Source organism: Manis javanica, chromosome 12, assembly GCF_040802235.1.
Source record: "Manis javanica isolate MJ-LG chromosome 12, MJ_LKY, whole genome shotgun sequence".
Classification (NCBI taxonomy): domain Eukaryota; kingdom Metazoa; phylum Chordata; class Mammalia; order Pholidota; family Manidae; genus Manis; species Manis javanica.
Window position 1 is genome coordinate 21,031,464 of NC_133167.1, and position 20,696 is coordinate 21,052,159.

General features: G+C 34.6%; 1 protein-coding gene and 1 long non-coding RNA gene across 4 annotated transcripts in view; one reads left to right on the forward strand and one right to left on the reverse strand.

The window, feature by feature from the left end:
- The window catches only part of SPAG16 (sperm associated antigen 16), a 981,678-nt gene that overhangs the window by 353,725 nt on the left and 607,257 nt on the right, over positions 1-20,696 (reverse strand). For all 3 annotated transcript variants that reach the window (XM_073218142.1, XM_073218143.1, XM_073218144.1), the window contains exon 13: positions 5,012-5,138. In XM_073218142.1, coding sequence (XP_073074243.1) covers positions 5,012-5,138 — 127 coding nt within the window. The remainder of the gene's footprint in view (positions 1-5,011; positions 5,139-20,696) is intronic.
- The window catches only part of LOC108397066 (uncharacterized), a 513,643-nt gene that overhangs the window by 140,945 nt on the left and 352,002 nt on the right, over positions 1-20,696 (forward strand). The gene's annotated exons all lie outside the window — the stretch shown is intronic.

Sequence of the window (20,696 nt, forward strand, 5' to 3'; positions counted from 1 at the left end):
GAACTGAGGTTGTACAGCTAGCCTCCTTCCGGACTCTGCCACCAACCAGTTGGCTGATCTTGGGCAATTTATTCTTCTAAGCCTTTGTTTCTTCAATTCCTAATATAGATGATAATGGTAATTCCAGTATGCATTACATAGATGTTAAACATAAAGTGACAGCACATAGCAGGTATTCAATAATGGTTATTTATAAAATCACCTCTTGGAATGGTGAGCTTTGGCACAAAAAGACAAAGCTACAGTTATATCAAGTATATGGCAACTGCTACATTATTTTAAGATAATTTATCTTTGTGCCTGTTCCTTAACAGACTGGTTTCACTGAGGACAGGGATTCTGTCACAGTCAATAACCCAGAACCCAGGATGTTGCCTGGCATAAAGATCTTCAATAAGTATTACTAAATTGAATGTGGCTGAGAAATAAAACCTAGAGAGAGAAGGTACTAGCTTTGTCACATTCTGGCTTCTTAATAATATCAGACTCTTCTGAAAGTTCACCAGATCCCCATCTGGGAAAACTAACGGGCCTAATGCAGGGTGCAGGTTGAACTATGGAGCTGACAATGTGTTAAGCACCAGACAACACCCAGGAGTTTAACTCTTTGGGTGAATTCTTGGTTTTTCCACTTTATAGGAATTTACAGTCATCAGTTGCTGGATCTTTTGGCTAAAGTTGAGTCAGGACAACATTGCATGCTGGACAAGAGCCTGAAATTAGTCTAGGAAGTAAGGGATGGCCACCAAAGGCAGTTCAGGCCATGAACTCTGTGTCTGATTCATCACAAGAGATGAAATGTCAGCAACTCTAACCACTGCCAGCCCAGCTCTGAATTCATAGATGTATTACTCATCCTATTCTTTTTTACTATTCAGCAAGCACATTCTTTTTAAAAAAATTCAAAATCCTTAATATTTTCATTGGACTTATGAATGACTAATAATCTCATTGCCAGCCCAGCTCTGAATTCATAGATGTATTACTCATCCTATTCTTTTTTACTATTCAGCAAGCACATTCTTTTTAAAAAAATTCAAAATCCTTAATATTTTCATTGGACTTATGAATGACTAATAATCTCATTGCATTTATTTTAAATGGGCTTCCAAATCACTGATTATACTGGGATTCTTCATGTCACTTTTTGAAAGGGCACTGCAAGTTTTCACTGTATCGACCATATTGTACATCATTTTCTGCCAATATTACTATCTTATTTTTCAATTTTAATAAATTAATTTCACTGTTTCATAACATAGAGGAAAAGTACTCTACAGGTAGTTCTGTAAGAAGAGCAACTCCATGAGTTTCCAAACTGCAAGCTATTTAATAGTTTCCATTTGGTAATTATAGAGATTTATATCCTCCTCATCTCCCACAAAATTCAGAGCTGATCTGTCCAGTTGACTTAGAAACTGACTTAGAGGTCTCCACATTCATTATTTTTGACAAAAAGCCGTTAGATTAGGTTAATTATTTAAGACTAGTATATGCTTGGGAATGGAAGAAAGAGGCTCAAAATTAATTTATAGGAATATAATCCACTGGTCATATTCATGTTTCATCAAGAAGTATTTTAGAAGATATCTCAATACTAATTGATCACATCAAGGTGGCAAAATGTACTGTTCTTGCTTTACTAAGAAGGAAGTTCTTCATCTCTTAGGTTCAGATTTTTACTATAACCTGACAGTTTATCATTTATCAAGAAATTACATCATCTGAAAGTTATAAAGAATACTGGCATACAGATGCATCTGATGTTACAAATCTAAAAGATGCTATTTATATTAATATTGCATAGGATTATGTCCTATCCTGGGCATCCTTTTCAATATCTCATAATATTCAACTACAAAAATAAATTTATTTTTAACTCCTTCATAAGCCATTGAAAAAAAAGCAATTGTTTTACATTATATAAACAACATACAACATGTACCTTTTTAGATCTTTGTACATAATAATTAGAATTTTGAAAGTTCTAGTTATTTCAATGTTTCTTGTTTTGTGTTTTAAATAAATGAGGTAAATGTGAAACAAAATTAGCAGAACTGTCAACTTTAGTAAGATTATACTGTTTAATTCTAGAGTTGTCATATGTTATTTGTAGAATTTTATATCAATATTTTAGTTAACCTGCATTGTCTAATTATCAATAACCTAAATCAAGTGAATTTCCTTTTGTTTTATAGGATAATTCTATATTATATAAATACCAATTAAAATGTATTTTTTACCATCGGTTTGAAAATATTTTCAAAAAGTAAACTCATTAAATTAGCTTTCTTTCTAATCATTGATGCAATTACCATTATTTTATGACTAACATTTCATTTATATCAAAATATTTTAAATTTCTTTTCCTAGTATTAATGAATATAAAGCAAGCATACATCATAATAATGGAATTACAATAATAGTAATATAAATTTTAATTTGCCATTGATCCTGTTTAACAAGTACATATTTATATTAAAGAAATACTTCTGGGATTCAAACCTTTTTATGCACATTCATTTATTCCATGTTATGCTACTGTGCGCTAAAGGCCCTGTGCTACGCTGAACCTCTTCTTCCTCCTGCTTTCAGGAGATCTGTGGAGAATAAGAACTGCACACAAACAGCTCGCAACATCAGGTAGGAAGGTCACATCAATAAACAACCTATGCATTTAAGGCAGATATAGAGAGGCTACTTCTCTTAATGCAAGGTTACTTCCAAGCATTAGTACTTCAGTTTTTCAAATGAAAGTAAATAAGAGACACTTTCTGAGAACATTCTAGCACTTAAGAGAGGGAGAAAAAAAATGAAATCAGGAGAAAAATGAACATAAAATTTAGGTCACAGCTAAATTAGTATTTCCTCTGTGGGTTTTCCTTTACCAATTGCTTTTATGCATGTTCACATATAAGTATTTAGTCTAAATGCATTGAAAATCTTGCTTTTTCCACTGATATTGCAATAACAGAAATGAACTGCCCTGCATCAGGGTCTAAGCTATTTTAAAGCAAGGGGGAGGTTGTGGGACCTTTGTACCCAACAGCACATCATTCTGATTTGATTCTTAAGTCATATGTGATATACTTTTCCACAATGCCCTTGATTTCTGCTTTTTTTCAGAAGTCTATATCTCTGCAACATGTAAAGTTGATGCTGAAGGCGTATGTAGCTCTACCATTTGCATTTTTTTATAATGTGTGAACATGAGGACTTCTTGTTCTCAACTCATCCTAAATAAATTTGCCTGAGAGGACTAATTAGGACCTCCCATACTGAACTTGGAGCTCTGTTCACACCATCTGTGTGTTCATCATCATAGTCTTTTATCTATGCCAATCATATGTTGTATATGGGAAGTTAAAAGGCAAGAAATTACAAGTTGCATTTCTTTACTGACCTAAGAACCAGAAACTATAGCTATTTCTTCCTTTTTATAGTCTCCTAGAATCATTGTTTTCTTCACTATTTTTGTTAAATGTTGCTAGAAAAGAATATAAAGACCCTGTATTGCATACCTTGGCATTTCTCAAATTACTAATATATGTGCTCAATAAGCCTTTTTATCCTCTCGTTCCTGCATCTTCATCCCTTTCTCTTCCCTTACTCTAAGCCCTAAGCAAATAAACCTGTTCTTTATCTAAACTAAGGAGAACCCTTTATTTTCTTCTCATCTTTATAGCCAAATTGTTTGAAAATGGAGTCCCTACATTCTTTTTAAAAAATCTTGAAGCCATTTTATTTTTTTAAATTAATATAGTGGCTATACAATATTTTATTGGTTTCAGCTATACAATAAAATGGTTCCACAGTCATATACATTACTATATGCTCACCACAGTAAGTGTAGTCACCATCTATCAACATTCAAAGATATTACAATATGATAATTATATTTCCTTAATCATATTAATTATATGCTGTACTTTTGTCTCTATGAATAATTTATTTTATAATTGGATGTTCATATCTCCTTATTCACCCATCTCATTCTATTTCCCTCATCTCCCATAGCCTCCTTTAGGTCTCCAGTCTATCTCCATTTCTTTGCATCTAATTCACTCTTGAAGCCACGGTGATCCAGGGCTGTCTAGTTTGGACACTGAAAATCCCATAACCTAGGAAAACCTTCTGCCCTAGAAAAACTGGGACAGTTGGTCACCTTAATGTCTTCTCCTTCAATAATCTTCACTTCCAGTCACTCTTCCAATTCTAAGAGTTAAACCTCCTGTCTGCAGTCCATTCTCTTCTTTTTATTCTCAGGCAATCTTAGTTCAAATTCTCATCTGCTCATAGCCTGTTATAATAGTCTTTCTATGAAACGGACCCCCTAACCCTACTATCAAGTTAGCCTCTAGCCAAATCTGATTATGTTACCCCATTTCCTTAACACTAATACATTCTGCAGCTGCTTCATGATCTTGTCCTTGTCTGTCTGTATATTTTTTTGTCTGTCATTTCTTCCTTCTTTCATAAACTCAATCCATACATATAAATACCCCCCAGAAAATACCATTGCAGCCTCATGCTTCTACTGCTCTGTACATGCAAAGCCCTTTCCTGGAGTCCTCCTCTTGGGTACCATCCACAATGCCAGGCAGATGACATTTCTCCTTGCTTTTCCCCTGTACCTTGCATATTCTTTCACTTAAACACATACCTCATTGCATTAAAATACTCTCATTTCTCCTTCCTTGCCAAACTTCAAGGTCGTTAGGCAGAGGCACTATGTTGTCCCCTTTTCATATTCCCAGCACCAGCAGAGTTTCTATCTCAGTATTTAGTTGTTGAATTAATGTTTAATGAAGTACTGAAATTATTTTTATAGTCCTTAATTTAGGGGTAGATAAGAATACATAAGCAGGACACTTGTAAACACAAACTTATTACCATTCTTTTACCCTACATGCATTTGCGCAGTTCCTTTATAAGCTGAACCCAATACCTGAAGGGTGACTAAGACTGATGAGACATCAAAACTTAGAAGAGTTGATAGATATTTGCTTACCGTTCTTGCATCCCACGCAGACAGGGTTTTATCTGCTGAGCCTGTGAGAAGAATGTTGGAGCAAGGAAAAAACTCAATGCTGTTTACGGAATCTGTGTGTCCGTACAAAGTACACCTGCATCTTTCACTGTATAGAGAGAAATTAAGAGTTAAAGTTTTAGGAGTTAGCACCTAAATGTTTCTTATGCTGTCTATGCAATGCAAATAGAGATAATATAAGTATCTGAGGCACAGAATAGTTTCATAAATGGCAAAAACATATAAGAACATATAAAAACAACAACAATAAAAGGAAAAATCTATAGCTATCTTGTATTTTAAACATTTACAGAATTAGTAGCATCAAATTCACCAAATTTAAATTACCTTCAATTTATGAAGTTACTTGGTGTCTTGCCAATGGGTTTCAGCCCTGGGCAAGTTCACTATGGATTCAATGAGACCAAAGAAATGACAGTAGAACGTTCTTGGTGTGAAAGGATTATACCCAACTTTATTCCATGGTGGCAGGTCAATCACTAGAATCCCATCCCCTCAGAGCGAGTCTGCATGCAGCAGGCCAGTCTCTGCCTCTGGGCCTCTCTTCCTGCACAGCTGTCTTCTGGGCATCTCTGCCCACACAACTGTCCCTGTCTGAGTCTCTGTCCTCGGTGCAGCCACCACTCCAGCCTCTGCTCCGCTCTCCCGCTGCCTTGCAGCAATGCCACTGTATCTCCCAGAGCACAGGGCAGAGCTCTTTATATAGAGTCAGTAACAATGTATTGCCCACACATGTGTAGTGAGCTAGCCAACCAGGGCCAGGTGAGGATCCTGGATACAGGAACGTTCATTTTATCCACACTCAGTAAAGCTGTTTTTATATTATCTCATTTATTCCTTATCATGAAATGACTATATAAAAATTGTCCTCATCTAAGAATATGCTAAGAAAAGATATCATTTCACTAACATGTAAGACCAGGTAAACTTCTTGAGTCACTTTTTGCTTGGCCTTGGCTGTATATTAGAATCACCTGAGTTACTTTTGGCACATGCCCAGGCTCAAGCCCCAGATGTTATATTTCAGTTGGTCTGGGAAGGAGCCTGAGCATTAATGGGAATCATTCATTCCCTTGGCACCTATAACTTGCCTTTAGGAATGAGTCGAAATCAGTGGATCTCACACTGTTTTACCCAGACAAGCAGCAGCAGTCACTTGGAAACATGTCAGAAATGTATTTTCAGTCCTCTCCTAAACCCACTAAATCAGAAACTCTGGGGCTGGTTCCCAACAACCTAGTTTTAACCAGCACACCAGGTAATTTGGATGAATGGTGAAATCTGAGAATCACTGATCTAAACTATTAGAAATAACTGAGAAGGAAAGACAACTGCAGTTTTGCCTTTTGTCATTTTATGAAAAGGTTATTTCTTAATGAAACTTATTTTAAAAATAGAAAAAGAATAGATGCAGATAACTAACAATGCTGAGAAGAGGGGAGTTATTATAATTAAATCCCAGTATGATAACCCATTAGTTAAGATCTGATTAATTGGTTCCTCAGTGGCTTGAGCTATGCTTTCTGCCTGAGGATTTCAGCCCTGGGCAAGTTCACTCTGGATTCAGTGACACTGAAGAATGACAACAGAACATTTCAGGTGAAAGGGTCTACACCCAGCTTTATTCTTGTGGTGGCAGGTCAAGTGCTAGAATCCTGACCACTTTAGGGCAACGTGCATGTGGCAAGCTGGTCTCTGCCTATTCTCCCACCTCACTGCCCTGCCATGCCATAGTCCTGCAGCCCCAGAGCACTGGGCAGAGCTATTTATATAGAGAGAGTTAATAATGGCTTATTTCCCACATGTGTGCAACCCTGCACCTGTGAGCATTGCATGGGCTCAGTGGGCAAGCAGACCAGGGTCAGGTGAGAATCCTGGCCATGGAACTCCCATTTTCTCTACACATGCCATGTACAATAGTATGGTGCAGTGGGAAAACCTGTGCAACAGGAGCTAGGACACTGAATTCCAGTCCTAACTTTGACAAGAACTACCAGGGTAACCATAGGCAAGTTATTTAATCTCAAAAGCAGTAGATTTCTTTCTTGTGAGTATAAGATTACTTAATTTGATACACTGAGAATCAATCCAGCTCCTATGTTTGGAGATTCTTTGACCAAAGTTGTAAACGTATAAAGGAAAGAAGTGAAATCAAACTGAGCACAGAACCCAAGAACTGTTTGGACCAAAGTTTATTCCTCCTTGTTTAAATTTTGGCATTTTTGAGAAGTCAGATATTAAGATTTGTGTGTTTAAGAATATGTATATAACTTAGCAATACTCACTTGATTAAGTCTTTCTATATCAAAGGTAAGTATTGCTGTAATATGAGGAACAAATAATTATGATAAATGAATTTATTAATTAGGACCATTTTCTATTGTTCCCTTTATCTCAATATTTCTGAAAGAGGCTGATAATATTTTGAGCATTGAAGTTGCTATGTCCATATATATCAGAGATCAACATACCATAGACCATGGGCTGGCTGCTTTTTTAAAATAAATAATGTTTTATTGGAACACATAAATTTTTTTACACATGTCTATTATTGCTTTCCAACTATAACAGCAGAATTGCATGGTTATAAGAGAGACCATATGGTTCACAAGCCTAAAGTACTTAATTATCTAGTCCTTTAAGAAAATATATTTGGATATTTATAAGTATGCTTAGAGTTTTTTTAGGTGGATGCTAAAACTTATGGGATAAATTATTTTATTTTGTTTTTAAACAATTACTGTTTCATAGAAATTTAACATATTTTCTAATAATTCTCAAAATATAAGTTAAAAAATGTCTTTAAAGGTTTATATTCTAAAGCCCACTATATTGAATTAATCATTTTTAGCTATTAGAATAATTGTTCCAATATAGTTGTATGGAGAGACAAAAAGAAAGAGATATTTTACAGAAATGAGAATTACATATCTCTTGTATTAAAATAGTAATTTATTAAATTAAATTATATAAGATTTCACTATAACAAAATTATATAGGATTTAAAAATAATAGAACAGGTAGAATTAAAGGCATTGATGAAGTCAAGTAAATATTTTATTTTTATGAGAGAACATTCTCTAAGTGATATCCCAGCATTAAGAAAATATTAAAATTGAGTACATTATTTTAACCATATTTTCATTTATAGAAAGAAATTAACACATTTATAATTTCTCCTACTTTCAATCACAATATTTTGTAATTATATTGTTAAGCTTACAATGTCAAAAATTATAACATGTATTTAATCAGTCATAACAAATCCCGTAATTGCTTAGTGTCACATCCCTCCCACCCTCCCTAGTGCTCACTTACTATCTATTTAAGTTAATCCTCTGCACCCATACTGTTACATATTTCCTTGAGTATTCAGTACTTCAGAGTAATTTTAGCTGGCCATAGTATTTTGAGTTGTCTGTTCTCATGTTTGTGGAGAAACCTTTCATTGTCTTGTACCACAGGCAAAGTCTGAGTACAGTCTAATCTCTTCTCTCTTCTCCACCCAATTTCCTTTGTGGATGATTTGCTTTTTATGCCCAATAACCCTTATAGTTCTTCTAAAAACAGTGAAATTTAGAAATTTCAGCAAGGCATGACTTGATAGGAATTTCTATCTATTGTTCTTAGAGTTTTGTTATTCTAGGAAAGTTTCTTCTACTATATCTTTGTTTTTTTCTTCCATTTATTTCACTATTTTCTCTTTAGCAACATTCACTATATTTTCTCATTTGCCTCTACATTTACCATTTTCTCTATATCCCTTATATCTTTCTTTATTTTTTCATTTTCCACACCGGTTCTTTATATTTTATTTGTATGTGGGGGAGGGGGAGTGATCAAAAGTTTTTACTTATGTTTTCTATTTCATTTATAAACTGATATTTTTCAGTCTGATATTTCCTTTTCATCTGTATCACTTGTCTTATAAAGTCATCATGTAATACATTAGCTCTTTCAATGTTTTATTATATTTTATAAAATCAATTTTAAAATAATATTTCTGTAATTTCTTTGGAAATATAGTGTTTTTGTCTGAATTATTGATAATTTTATTTAGGTAATTCTTTATGCAGTGTATGTTCTTCAGTGGAATTTGGTTTATAGTAATTTATTCTTCAATTTTTGCAATTCTTTATAAGGTCTGGGCTGGTTTCTGTTTATTAAGACTTTGTATGGGATAGCTATTTGCTGAAGGTTAATAGCAGAAGAAGGAAAATTTGATTTAGGTTATCTCTAATTTCTAATCAGACTTGTTGTTTTCCACAAAGACGTCTTATCAAGTGTGTACTGGCTGGATACCTGAAATTCATCTCCTTTTTGTATTTAAAAGTATAGATGCAAAACCTCTTAAGTCACAGGCTCTATTTTAACTTTAAAGGCTCCTGCTTCCCTTCATCCTCAACCTGCCTCACCTATGACGGTCTCTATTATCTTCTTTATCTAACAATAAAAATGTCTTGTTAGGGTTTGTTTCCAACCATGATAGAGTAACTAGTACTGTACTGCTCCATAAATGATTATATTTATTGAGCACCCCACCCTCAATAAATGAATACAAAATTTCACAAATATTATGACACCTCTTTTCTGGAATTGAGCTAAACATAGCACAGTATAGTAATCCTTGAGCAAAGGAAAAACTCAACATGAGCTCCATGTAGAATTGAAGTCTTGAGCAAGGGGCAGTGAGAAGATTCTGGGTGGCAGATAGGACTGGAATCCGCCAAGTGGGACACCTGGGAAAGGGCGCTATTGTGGGAATGGCAGGAGTTTGTGTGGGATTGCTATGCAGTATTGGCCATGGTCTAGATGGCACTTCTACATAGTAAGACTCTATAAAGCCTAGCAGAGATTTCCTGCCCTGTGGTTGAGAGCTGAACAGTGATACCAAAAACCAAAACTGCTGGAAGACATTGCACTTCCAGAGAGGAGAGAACTCTCTGGGTACCTCAGACTTTCAGGTGGGACTCCAGAAAGGCCCCACCATAGAAGTAAGGGTCACATTCAAGAAGTAAGTTCAAAATCAAAGTATACTTGTCTGGATGAAAAATAAAACAAAGCCTGAAAGAGTAAAAATGACTTTCCTATAATTAAACTGATCACTGGAATAGAACTCACTACCTTTGATAGAAAGACCACCTAATATAGACTTCCTAAAATTTGCTATTAACATCCAGCATATAACTTAAAAAAAATTTACTACACATGTTTAGAGACAGAAAATGTGACCATAATCAAGAAAAAATGTTCAGATATTGGTAACTGCAGAGACTTTACCCACCTATTATATTTAAATATTTAAAGAGACAGGTAATTATGATGGTTGTACAAATAGAGAATCTCAAAAGATAAATGGGAACTATACAAAAGAGGCACATGAAGAATTGATAAATATACTATGTGAAGGTAAAAGTAAACTGGGTGAGCAAAAGAGCAGGTAGGATTCTTCAAGAAAAAGTATTGGTGGGCTTGAATACAGATCAGATGTATTTAATTAGATGAGCAGAAGAAAATATATTGAAAAACCGTGGATTAGAGCCTCAGTCATCACTGGGGAAGGGTCACATGGGCTTGCATGGAATTCCAGGAAACAACTGGATTTCCAGAATGGGGTGGAGAGGAGGATAGAACAGGTTGAACATTTTTGAAGAAATAATGGTTAAAATGTTCCTCAATTTTGTGAAAAATAACCAATGAACAAACACAAGAAGTTCATCAAAATCCAAAACATGATTAATACCTGCTAACAACAAAATCTAAAACAAAAATCTAAAAATAGCCATAGACAAAAAAAAAAAAATACATGTAAGGATCAATGGTGCAAACTGCAACTGACTTCTCCACAGAAATAACAGAGATAGAGAATAATAGGAGAACATTTTTAAGGGCTGAGAGTGAATACTCAGTTAAAAATACCTTCAATAATGAGGATGAAACAAATTTTCAGATAAATGAAAGCCAAGAAAATTCATCAACAACAGGCATCAACAATCATGCCTACAAGAAATGCTGAAAAGAAATTATTCAGACTGACAGGAAATGATAACATGGAAACATTTGTATACAGAAAACAATGAAGTCATCTGAAGTAAATATATGGGTAAATATAAAACACCTTTTTCTAATATCTAAAAGACAACTGACTTAAATAAAGATGGCAACATTGTACTGGAAAGTATTAAATAGTCTGTAGATGTAAAATACAAGATAACAGTATCACAAGGATAAGGGTGAAAATGGAATTAAATATGGAATACGGATAAGGATAAACATGTAAGGAAGTTCCTTACATATTAGATGAAGTGGTACAATATTAACTCTTATTAGATTTTAATTAAAAATAATAAACTGTTGATTTTAAACTGTTGTTGATGCTTTAACTTCAAGAACACAGAATGAAAGGAGTCAGACAAATAAGCCTATGTAGTATATGATTCCATTCATATGAAGTTCAAGAACAATCTATGGTTATAGAAACCAGAAAAGTGTTTTCAATGAGGAGTGCAACTTTCATTAGATTGAAGACACAGGGAAAATTTCTGTGATCATAGAAATGGTCTGTATCTTCATTAGTTTCAAAGGCATATACATTTGTCAAAACTGGTCTGATTGAACACTTAAGTGCCTGTTTCATTGTATGTATATATTGCCTTGACTAAACAAAAATAAATATGGCTTGTCAAAATCCTTTTTATTTCTAGCCTCACTCACCTGATACTGGGGACACAATAAATACTTTAGAATATATATTTATATGAATAATTGAATATTTACAATGATCCTATTCTCTTATCAAGTATGCCTCCAATGAATGCATGGGTCAAGTAGATGCATCACCACAGATGGGCAGAGAATCTTTAATATTTGGAATAGCTATGCCATTAACATGTATCTTCTGCTTTCTAAAGGCATGCATTACATAGCTACTGGGAGGTCTTTAATTTTTAATTAGAAAGGACATAAATAGGAAAGGAAACCTAGGGAAATAGACAAAAATCCACAAAAGATTTAACAGAAAAACAAGTGAGAGTAAATAAAAGCAATACAGTCAATTACATAAAGAACGATGATCTGTGAGCAACATCAGCAAAATATTAAAGTATGGTTACTATTTTTAACCTCCTATGAGCTGTTATTGAAATAGAGTCCTGCCTGTGACAGAGTTACACATTACTATTTGTAAGTAGTTCATTGGTGGTAACTTTTAAAATTCTGTATTTATTAAATAAAATAATCATGAATAGGATTTTTATTATTTTCAATTGAGACATTTCAACCTATATAGAATTATGGTCTTATCTTAATTTTTTTTACATACAGAATTTGCCAGTAAACTAAAACATCTCATATTTGCAAAATCGGTAGTATTTTTAAGGCAAAGGAAACAGTATTATAAATGTGATTATATCTGTTTCATCACAGTAAAGATATATATATACACAGAAAATGAGTAATCTAGAAATGCACGTCCTTACATAATATATGCACTATTGATAAAATACTATGCATATTCACAATTTATAGCCAGGGTTTTTCTGTTGTCTGTAAAGTCCAATTATTTGGGAGTCCATTCCTTTATGGTGGTGGGATAGGGAGCAATTCCTCAATGATATATTACTGGTAACATAGTTTCACAAATGAAAAGGAAAAGCTGGTCTTCACTTAGCTTAAAGGAAGAACCACTCAGGATGGGAAGAAATCTGCTCACAAGTCACTGGTTTAAGGTGTGGGGCATTCCAGGCAGACAGGCTGCAAGAGCAGGCTTGTGAGAGATTAATTAGCTGCCAGAGAAGGAACTCCCATTCAGAATCCCTTTGTAAGGTGAAAATGGACTAAAGTGATGGAGCATGACAGCACTGCAAGGGATGGAAATGATTTGTACATTTCCATCAAAAAACATAAACACTGAAGTCTGATGCAGTTTTCTCTCTGTTGCCCTGTCTGCTGTTTTGCTATCATTTTTGTGGGGAGGGTTTAGTTCACAAGCAATGGTTCTTTATTAACTCACCTCTGCTTTTCCTTTATTTCCCTTTTTTCCTTCTATTCTCCATCCTTGCCCCCTTGATTTAATTTATTACTCTGGTAAGTGAATGATGGATATTTCTCTGAATTTCAACTCAATGTAAAATAAACATGTCTACTCTTCTAGAGTTGATACATTTTCATTTAAAATGTATTTCCCATACATATGCTAACTCATAAGAGAACTCCATTTTAACACACAGTTTTCCTTTGTGAGACATTACATTTTAGGAGTTTTATTTCTTTTGGTGTGTTTGTTTTAGCAATATTAATATTGGATATGAAATTTCAAGATTGTATCAAGTTACAGATCAACAAAATTTGTTATTGGAACTATGGGGCATTTACAAAAAGGCAGCAGCAATATGTTTTCAAGTGGATATGAAGGAAAAAGGTCAAATATACCTATACTTACTTTGAAAGAGTATTGGAATTCATTTCTTACTAACCCTTAGTAACACCTCAGTGTTAAAATAGTGTTTATATACTTGAGCCAACACACAATGATTAAATTTATCATGATTGTTAGCTGAAATACAAGTTCTATTTGAAATACCTGAATCTAAGAATCCAACATAAACATGAGTGAAACCTATTTAAATTCTCATTCTGTAAATGATAACATTCACATTCAGTGATTCATCCCATTTCCTGGATTATTTTTAGAAGTTTATATATAAGCTACTTTAAAAATCTACCAGAATTTATATCTCAGCAAAGCAAAGTCCTCAAGCAATATCCAAATTTTGACTTCAAAAGTTAAGAACATCTTAATAATGAGAGCATTTTGTTTTATATTAGCACAAATAATATAAAATCCTTCATCATGCAATAGTTTCTTGTGACCATTGAATTCAGTTGAATATTTAGTGGAGGGAGTGATACTTAAATAAAATCCACCAGGGAGTCTACTACTAATCCTACCCTAAAGCTCACTATAATTTATCATGAAATAACAATCTATTGTATAGTCTGAGTGTCTCACCAGGAAGGATCATGAACAGGCCACAGCACCTAGACAAGCAAAGTTGTTGACTAAAACCCTTCACAATAAACATAAAGTCTGAGGTTTCCCCCAAATGGTAACAAAACTCTACTTTAAATATGTAAAGGACAGGTTTCTGGAAACCTCAAATACATAGAATACAGTTAGGACTGGGTAAATAAAAGTAAAAGGTGACTAAATAAAAAAACCTTAATAGTGCTGAGGACTCAGACTTGTTAAATAGTCAACTGAATTGTTTTTTCAGAGTGTGGGTCCAGGGAGGGGTTAAGAGGCTGGAATAGTATATACTGATAACAGTGAGATAAAAATCAAAGCTTCACAGTAAGAGCAGTAAAGTGGACAACAAAAAAAAATAAAATAAAAGGAACAAACATTGAAATTGCAATCTGAGGCAAATTATAAGGACTACAACAAATAACTTATATGTCAACAGTTTCTACATTTAGCAATATAGTTTAAGTTGACATATATTACGTGCTTACTGTTTTGAGCAACTTGGATATATTAATGACACCATGAAGTACAGTTATCCCTCATTATTTGAAGATTTTGTATTTGTGAATTGCCCACTCTCTAACATTTATTTATAACCCCAAAATCAATGCTTTTACAGGTATTTACAGATGTGAGCATGCACAGAAAGACAAAAAAAATTTAAGTCATATGCATGCCCATTCCTCACTGAGGTCAAAGTAAGCAAAGCTCTAGTCTCTTGTTTCAGCTTTCATACCATAAACAGTAACCTTTTTGCAGTCTACTTAGTGCCATATGTTTGCATTTTGTGCTGTCTGTGGTGATCTTGATTTTTGTTGTTTAAAGGGGTCCCCAAGAGTAGTGCAATCTATTGTTCCTAAGTACAAGAAGGTTGTTATATGACTTAAGGAGAAAATAGTGTGTTAGGTAAGCTTTTTCATGCATAACCTATGATATTGACCTTGAGTTCAATGTTAATGTATCAGTCATATATATTAAATAAGGTTTCTTTAAAAGAAAACACACACAAAACTAGTTTATTTATTGATCAATTGGCAAATCAGCTTGTTGGAAACTAATCATGGATTTCTAGTAGGAGCAATGTTTCTGTATTCACTAATTTGGTGCTTGTGTGACTTCATAGAACATGACTACCTTGAATAACAAGAACCAACTGCACTTATAATTTACCTAGTATGTAGAAAAGGAAACTAAAACATACCAACTCTAGGTAACTTCCTCAACAGCACACAGGTAGTTACTGGTAGAGGCAAGATTTTTTCCCAAACAGTTCGCTTAAGACTATGGACTTTTAACCCCTCTCTTTCTTACTGCATAGGATAATACAATGTCGACTGAGGGCCTTGAGTCATCATCCACTGATGAAATTTGATCTGCATGCGAGACAAATGTAATATACATTTCTCAGAATTTTTTAAAGAAATGTTTACTATTTGCAATATTTCAGTGTTTAGAGGTGAAACATTATCTACAAAATAAGTGTATGTCAACCTATCCCCCACAGAACCAGATAAACTTTTATGGATTATAAACATTTTTAAATTTGGGTAAAACAAATGTTATCTGGTCTGATACAGCATTACATGGCAGTTGACTTGTACTGGTTCACAAGACAATGATATATATCTTTTCCTAATTCCACATTCAGTGACTTCACCTGGGCAACGTGAAATTATTTATATAAGGGTATTTACACCATGGAAATTGGCAAGTGCTACACATTAGGGCTTTTATTTTTCTGAGAGTAGGTCTACAAGCATACCCCAGAGAGATACAAATACCCTCAGTTTAGCCAGACTATATTTACCTTTCCAATTTATATCAAAGTTTCTTTAAAAATTCCATTTTTCATCATATTTTATGCACTCACTTGGGTTTCCTTTGCATTTCTCTTTTTTTTGTTTTGTTTTGTTTTTTTCCCCTTATTTTTTAATCCAGCACATTTGATACTGTGACTCATAAGAGTAAGAATGAATCAGAAAATGAATGTAAGTGCCTCAGTTCTTAGGGATACAATAATAAACTATTTCTGTAGTAATACACACTCTTCCTTCACCTTAAGAGCATAGGTTTATTACCTGCCATCCATACCTTCTAGGCAATTTGATACCTACTACACAGTCTAAACTGATTTAAATATTATTTTCCCTGAATATTATTATAAAGGACAGAAAGAGCTAGAAGTGAGATGTCATATTACTGAGTTGACTCTCATGGTCTGGGTTTCTGAATGTTAATAGACTAAATAAAATGATTACTTATGCTTTAGAACCTGTGTCTTGATGTGAAATGATGAAAGCCAATCCTTCATGTGCCTGAGCCTCAAACTTGATTAAAAAAGAGCAAAAGTTCATACACATCAATCATACAGTGCTGATTTTTTATGTTCCCAAGTTAGATCAGTTTTTTTGAAGAACTATTGCTTTTCAAAACTCTATGCTTTATAACTATCCAATGTCTTATTTTTGCATATTTAAAAAAAGTCTACAGGGTTTTTTTAATAAGCATATCTTTCTTAAAAAAGTAACAAGCTTTAAACAAAAAGTAAATACATTAGCTTTTAAGATCATTGTGAGCAACTTGATTGTTAACTCTAAGCTGATCAATAGATGGAACACTAAATACTTTAAATCTGAGGAAGTGGAAAAGATGATAGAGTAAGAAGGCAAGGCAGAAACCTCCTCCCATGTACATGGCAATGAAACAACTATAGCAAAGACAACTAACTCTGATAATGACCTGAAGACTGCAGAACATACCATCTGCACCTGGAGAAGAAGAGACCACATAGAGAAAGGTAAAGTGGCAGAGCCACAATCAATAGGGGCCAAAGCCCTTCCCCAAACCCAGCCCACAAGCAGGAGGGAGAGGATTTGAGCAGGGAGGAAATAAGTGATTAGGAATCCTGCCTACCAGGCTCTAGAGATCTACTCCAGGAACATGAGTCCACATTACATTGGGCTTTGGTGATTAGTGGGGCTGGACACCAGGGAGAGTTGGAGTACTCCTAGAGGCTGAGACTCCTGTCCCTTCTTGAGGGCAGTCATGCCCAATTGGTCCTACTGAGAATCAACACAGAGCTAGCAATGTGAAAGATTTACCAGCAGCAGGAAATATGCCAGAGGGGAAAATGAAGGTGGATGACACTTCCCTAGGCCTCCCTCAGCTCAACTGGTCAAGCACTAGAGGAAGCCAGTTCCAAATGCTCCATCTCCCTTGCTGGTAGTTCAGCCCTGTGGTATGCCTTCCTGCACAACCTCCCCACCTAATCCTCTTGACCCAGTAGTGGCTGCCATTGCTAACCAGAGGCAGAGGTGGCCCAGCTTACAATGAATCCCAGAAGAAGTGCAGCACAGCACATAAAGGGCCCCTAGAGGTGAGCTGTCAGCCTCTGCTGACAGATATCAGCCATTGTTGGCAGACAGGCATAAAGGCAGCCCACCAACAGCAACTATGGCTCTACTGCAAAGAAGAATCAGGCTTGGTTCTTGAGCTTCAAAGAGTCTTGAGCTTCTTAGAACCACAGGACACCCACTACATAAAGCCATTATTTTCTAGACCAGGAGACATAGCTGATCTATCCAATAAAAAGGAAGAAACACAGAAACCAAAATAAAATGAGGAGTCAGAGGAATATGTTCCAAACAAAAGGATAAGACACCAGAAAGAGGACTAAATGAAATGGAGATAACCAATCTTCTTTATAAAGATTTGAAAGTAACAGTCATAAATATGCTCACTGACATGGGGAAAAGAATCAATTATCCCAGTGAGAATATCAACAAAGAGATAGAAGATTTGCAAAAGAGCCATCAGAGCTGAAGAAAACAACTGAAATGAAAAGTACAATGAAGGGAATCAATAGCAGAATTCTGGAAATAGAGAAAAGAATCAGTGAAAGCAAAATAAAAAAAAGCAGAGTAACCAAGCTGAGTAACAGAGAGAAGAAGAATTTCTAAAAATGAGAAGATGCTAAGACAGCTGTGTGACAATTCCAAACAAAATGATACTCACATTATAGAGGTACCAGAAGGAGAAGAGAGGGACAAAAGATGAGAAAGTCTCTTTGAATAATAATAGCTGAAAACTTCCCTAATCTGGGGAAGGAAATAGACACACAGATCCTGGAAGCACAGATTGTCCCTAACAAAAGGAACCCCAGAAAAACAACACCAAGACATAGAGTAATAAAAATTACAAAGATTAAAGAAAAAAGAATATTAAAAGCAGCAGTAGAGAAGCCAACCATTACCTATTGGGAAATTCCATAAGGCTATCAGCAGAAACTTTACAGACCAAAAGGGGGTGAATGATACATTTCATGTACTGAAAGGGAAGAACCTACAACCAAGAATCCTCTATCCAGCAAGGTTATCATTCAGAATTGAAGGAGAGATTAAAGGCTTCACAGATAAACAAAAATTAAAAAAAATTCACAACCACTAAACCAGCTTTACTGGATATGTTAAAGGGATTCTGTAGATGGACATGTTCTTAAGCCCAAATATATTTTTATCAGTGAAAATAAGGTGACAGATCAATTAATTACTAAGAAAGCATGAAATTTAAAAAGTAGAAAAATCAACTGCATACCTAAATATATAAAACAAATACTAACAGACCTAAAGGGGGAAATAGACAGCAACACAATCATTTTAGAAAACTTTATCAACGGACACTTGCATCAATGGACAGATCATCCAGACAGAAAATAAATAAGGAAAAAGAGGTGTTAACCAGTACACCAGATCAAAAGGAGTTTACACACACACACACACACACACACACACACACACACACACACACACAGAACATTCCACCCAAAAGAAGCAGGATACACATTTTTCTCAAGTACACAAGGAATGTTCTCCAGAATAGATCATATAGTAGGCCACAAAAAGAGTCTCAATAAATTCAAAAATATTCAAATTGTATCAAACAACTTCTCAAACCACAATGGTATGGAACTAGAAATAAATTAAACATAGAAAAAAAGCCTACAAACACATGGAAGCTAAACAACTTGCTTCTAGATAATCAATGGATCAGTGAACAAATCCAAACAGAAATCAAGCAATACATGGAAACAAATGAAAACAAAAATACAATAGTCTAAAACTTGTGGAATACAGCAAAAATTTGTGAAAAGTGCAGCTTTCCAAGACTGAAGAAACAGAAATGCTGAACAGACCAATTACCAATAATGAAACTGAACTGGTAATCAAAAAATCTCCCAACAAACAAATTCCATCACCAGATGGCTTTGCAGCTGATCTACCAAACATTTAAAGATCTAATATCCATCCTTAAAGTATTTCAATAAGTAGAAAAGGAGGGAATACTTTGAAACTCATTCTATCAGGCCAGCATCACTCGAATACCAAAAAAAGACAAAGATACTACCAAGAAAAAGAAAATTACAGACCAATATCTCTAATGAACAGAGATGCAAAAAACTCAATAAAATATTACCAAACTGAATTCAAAAATACATCAAAAGTATCATCCATCATGACCAAGTGGGATTTATTCTGGGATTCAAGGAGGTACAATATTCTTAAATAATCAATGTGATACACCACATTAACAAAAGAGGATAAAAATCATATGATCATCTAAATAGATGCTTAAAAATTATTTGACAAAATTCAATATCCAGTCATGGTAAAAACTTTCAACAAAATAGGCAGAGAACCTGAACAGACATTTTTCCAAAGAAGATATACAGTGGGCCAACAGAAACATGAAAAGATGCTCTACATTGCTAATCATTAGGGAAATGAAAATCAAAATCACGGTGAGATATCATGTCACAACAGTTAGAATGGCCACTATCCAAAAGACAAGAAATAACAAGTGTTGGAGAGGATGTGGAGAAAAGGGAGCCCTCCTAGAATGTTGGTGGGAATGTAAGTTGGTGCAGCCACTGTGGAAAGCAGTATGGTGGTTCCTCAGAAAACTAAAAATAGAAATTCCATATGTCCCAGAAATTCCACTTCTAGGAATTTACATGAAGAAAATAAAATCCCTGATTTGAAAAGATATACCCCCTATGTTTATTTCCTCATTATTTACATAACCAAAATATGGAAGCAACCAAGGTGTCCTTCAGCAGATGAACGGATAAAGAAGGTGTAATATATATACACAATGGGATATTATTCAGCCATAAAAAGGAAAGAAATCCTGCCATTTGTGACCATATAAGATGGACTTTGATGGTATTATGCTTAGTGAAAATAAGCCAGGTGGAGAAAGACAAACCATATGAATTCACTTATTTGTGGAACCTAAGAAAAAAACAAAACAAAATGGACAAAATAGTAGTAGACTCATAGAGAAGTGACTGGTGATTACCATGGGAGAGGTGTTGGGGTGGTTGGGTGTGGAGGGTTAGGGGAATAAAGGGGTACAAAACTTCTCAATAATATATAAGTCAGTCACAGGAATGGTAGTGTGGCGTGGAGAATATAGCCAATGATTCTGTAACAATTCCCACTGTTGACAGATAGTAACTGCACTAGTTGGGGTGAAGATTTAATAATACTGGTAATAGTTGTACACTTGAGTTGTGTACACTTGAAACCAATATGAGATTATATATCAACTATAATTCAAGAA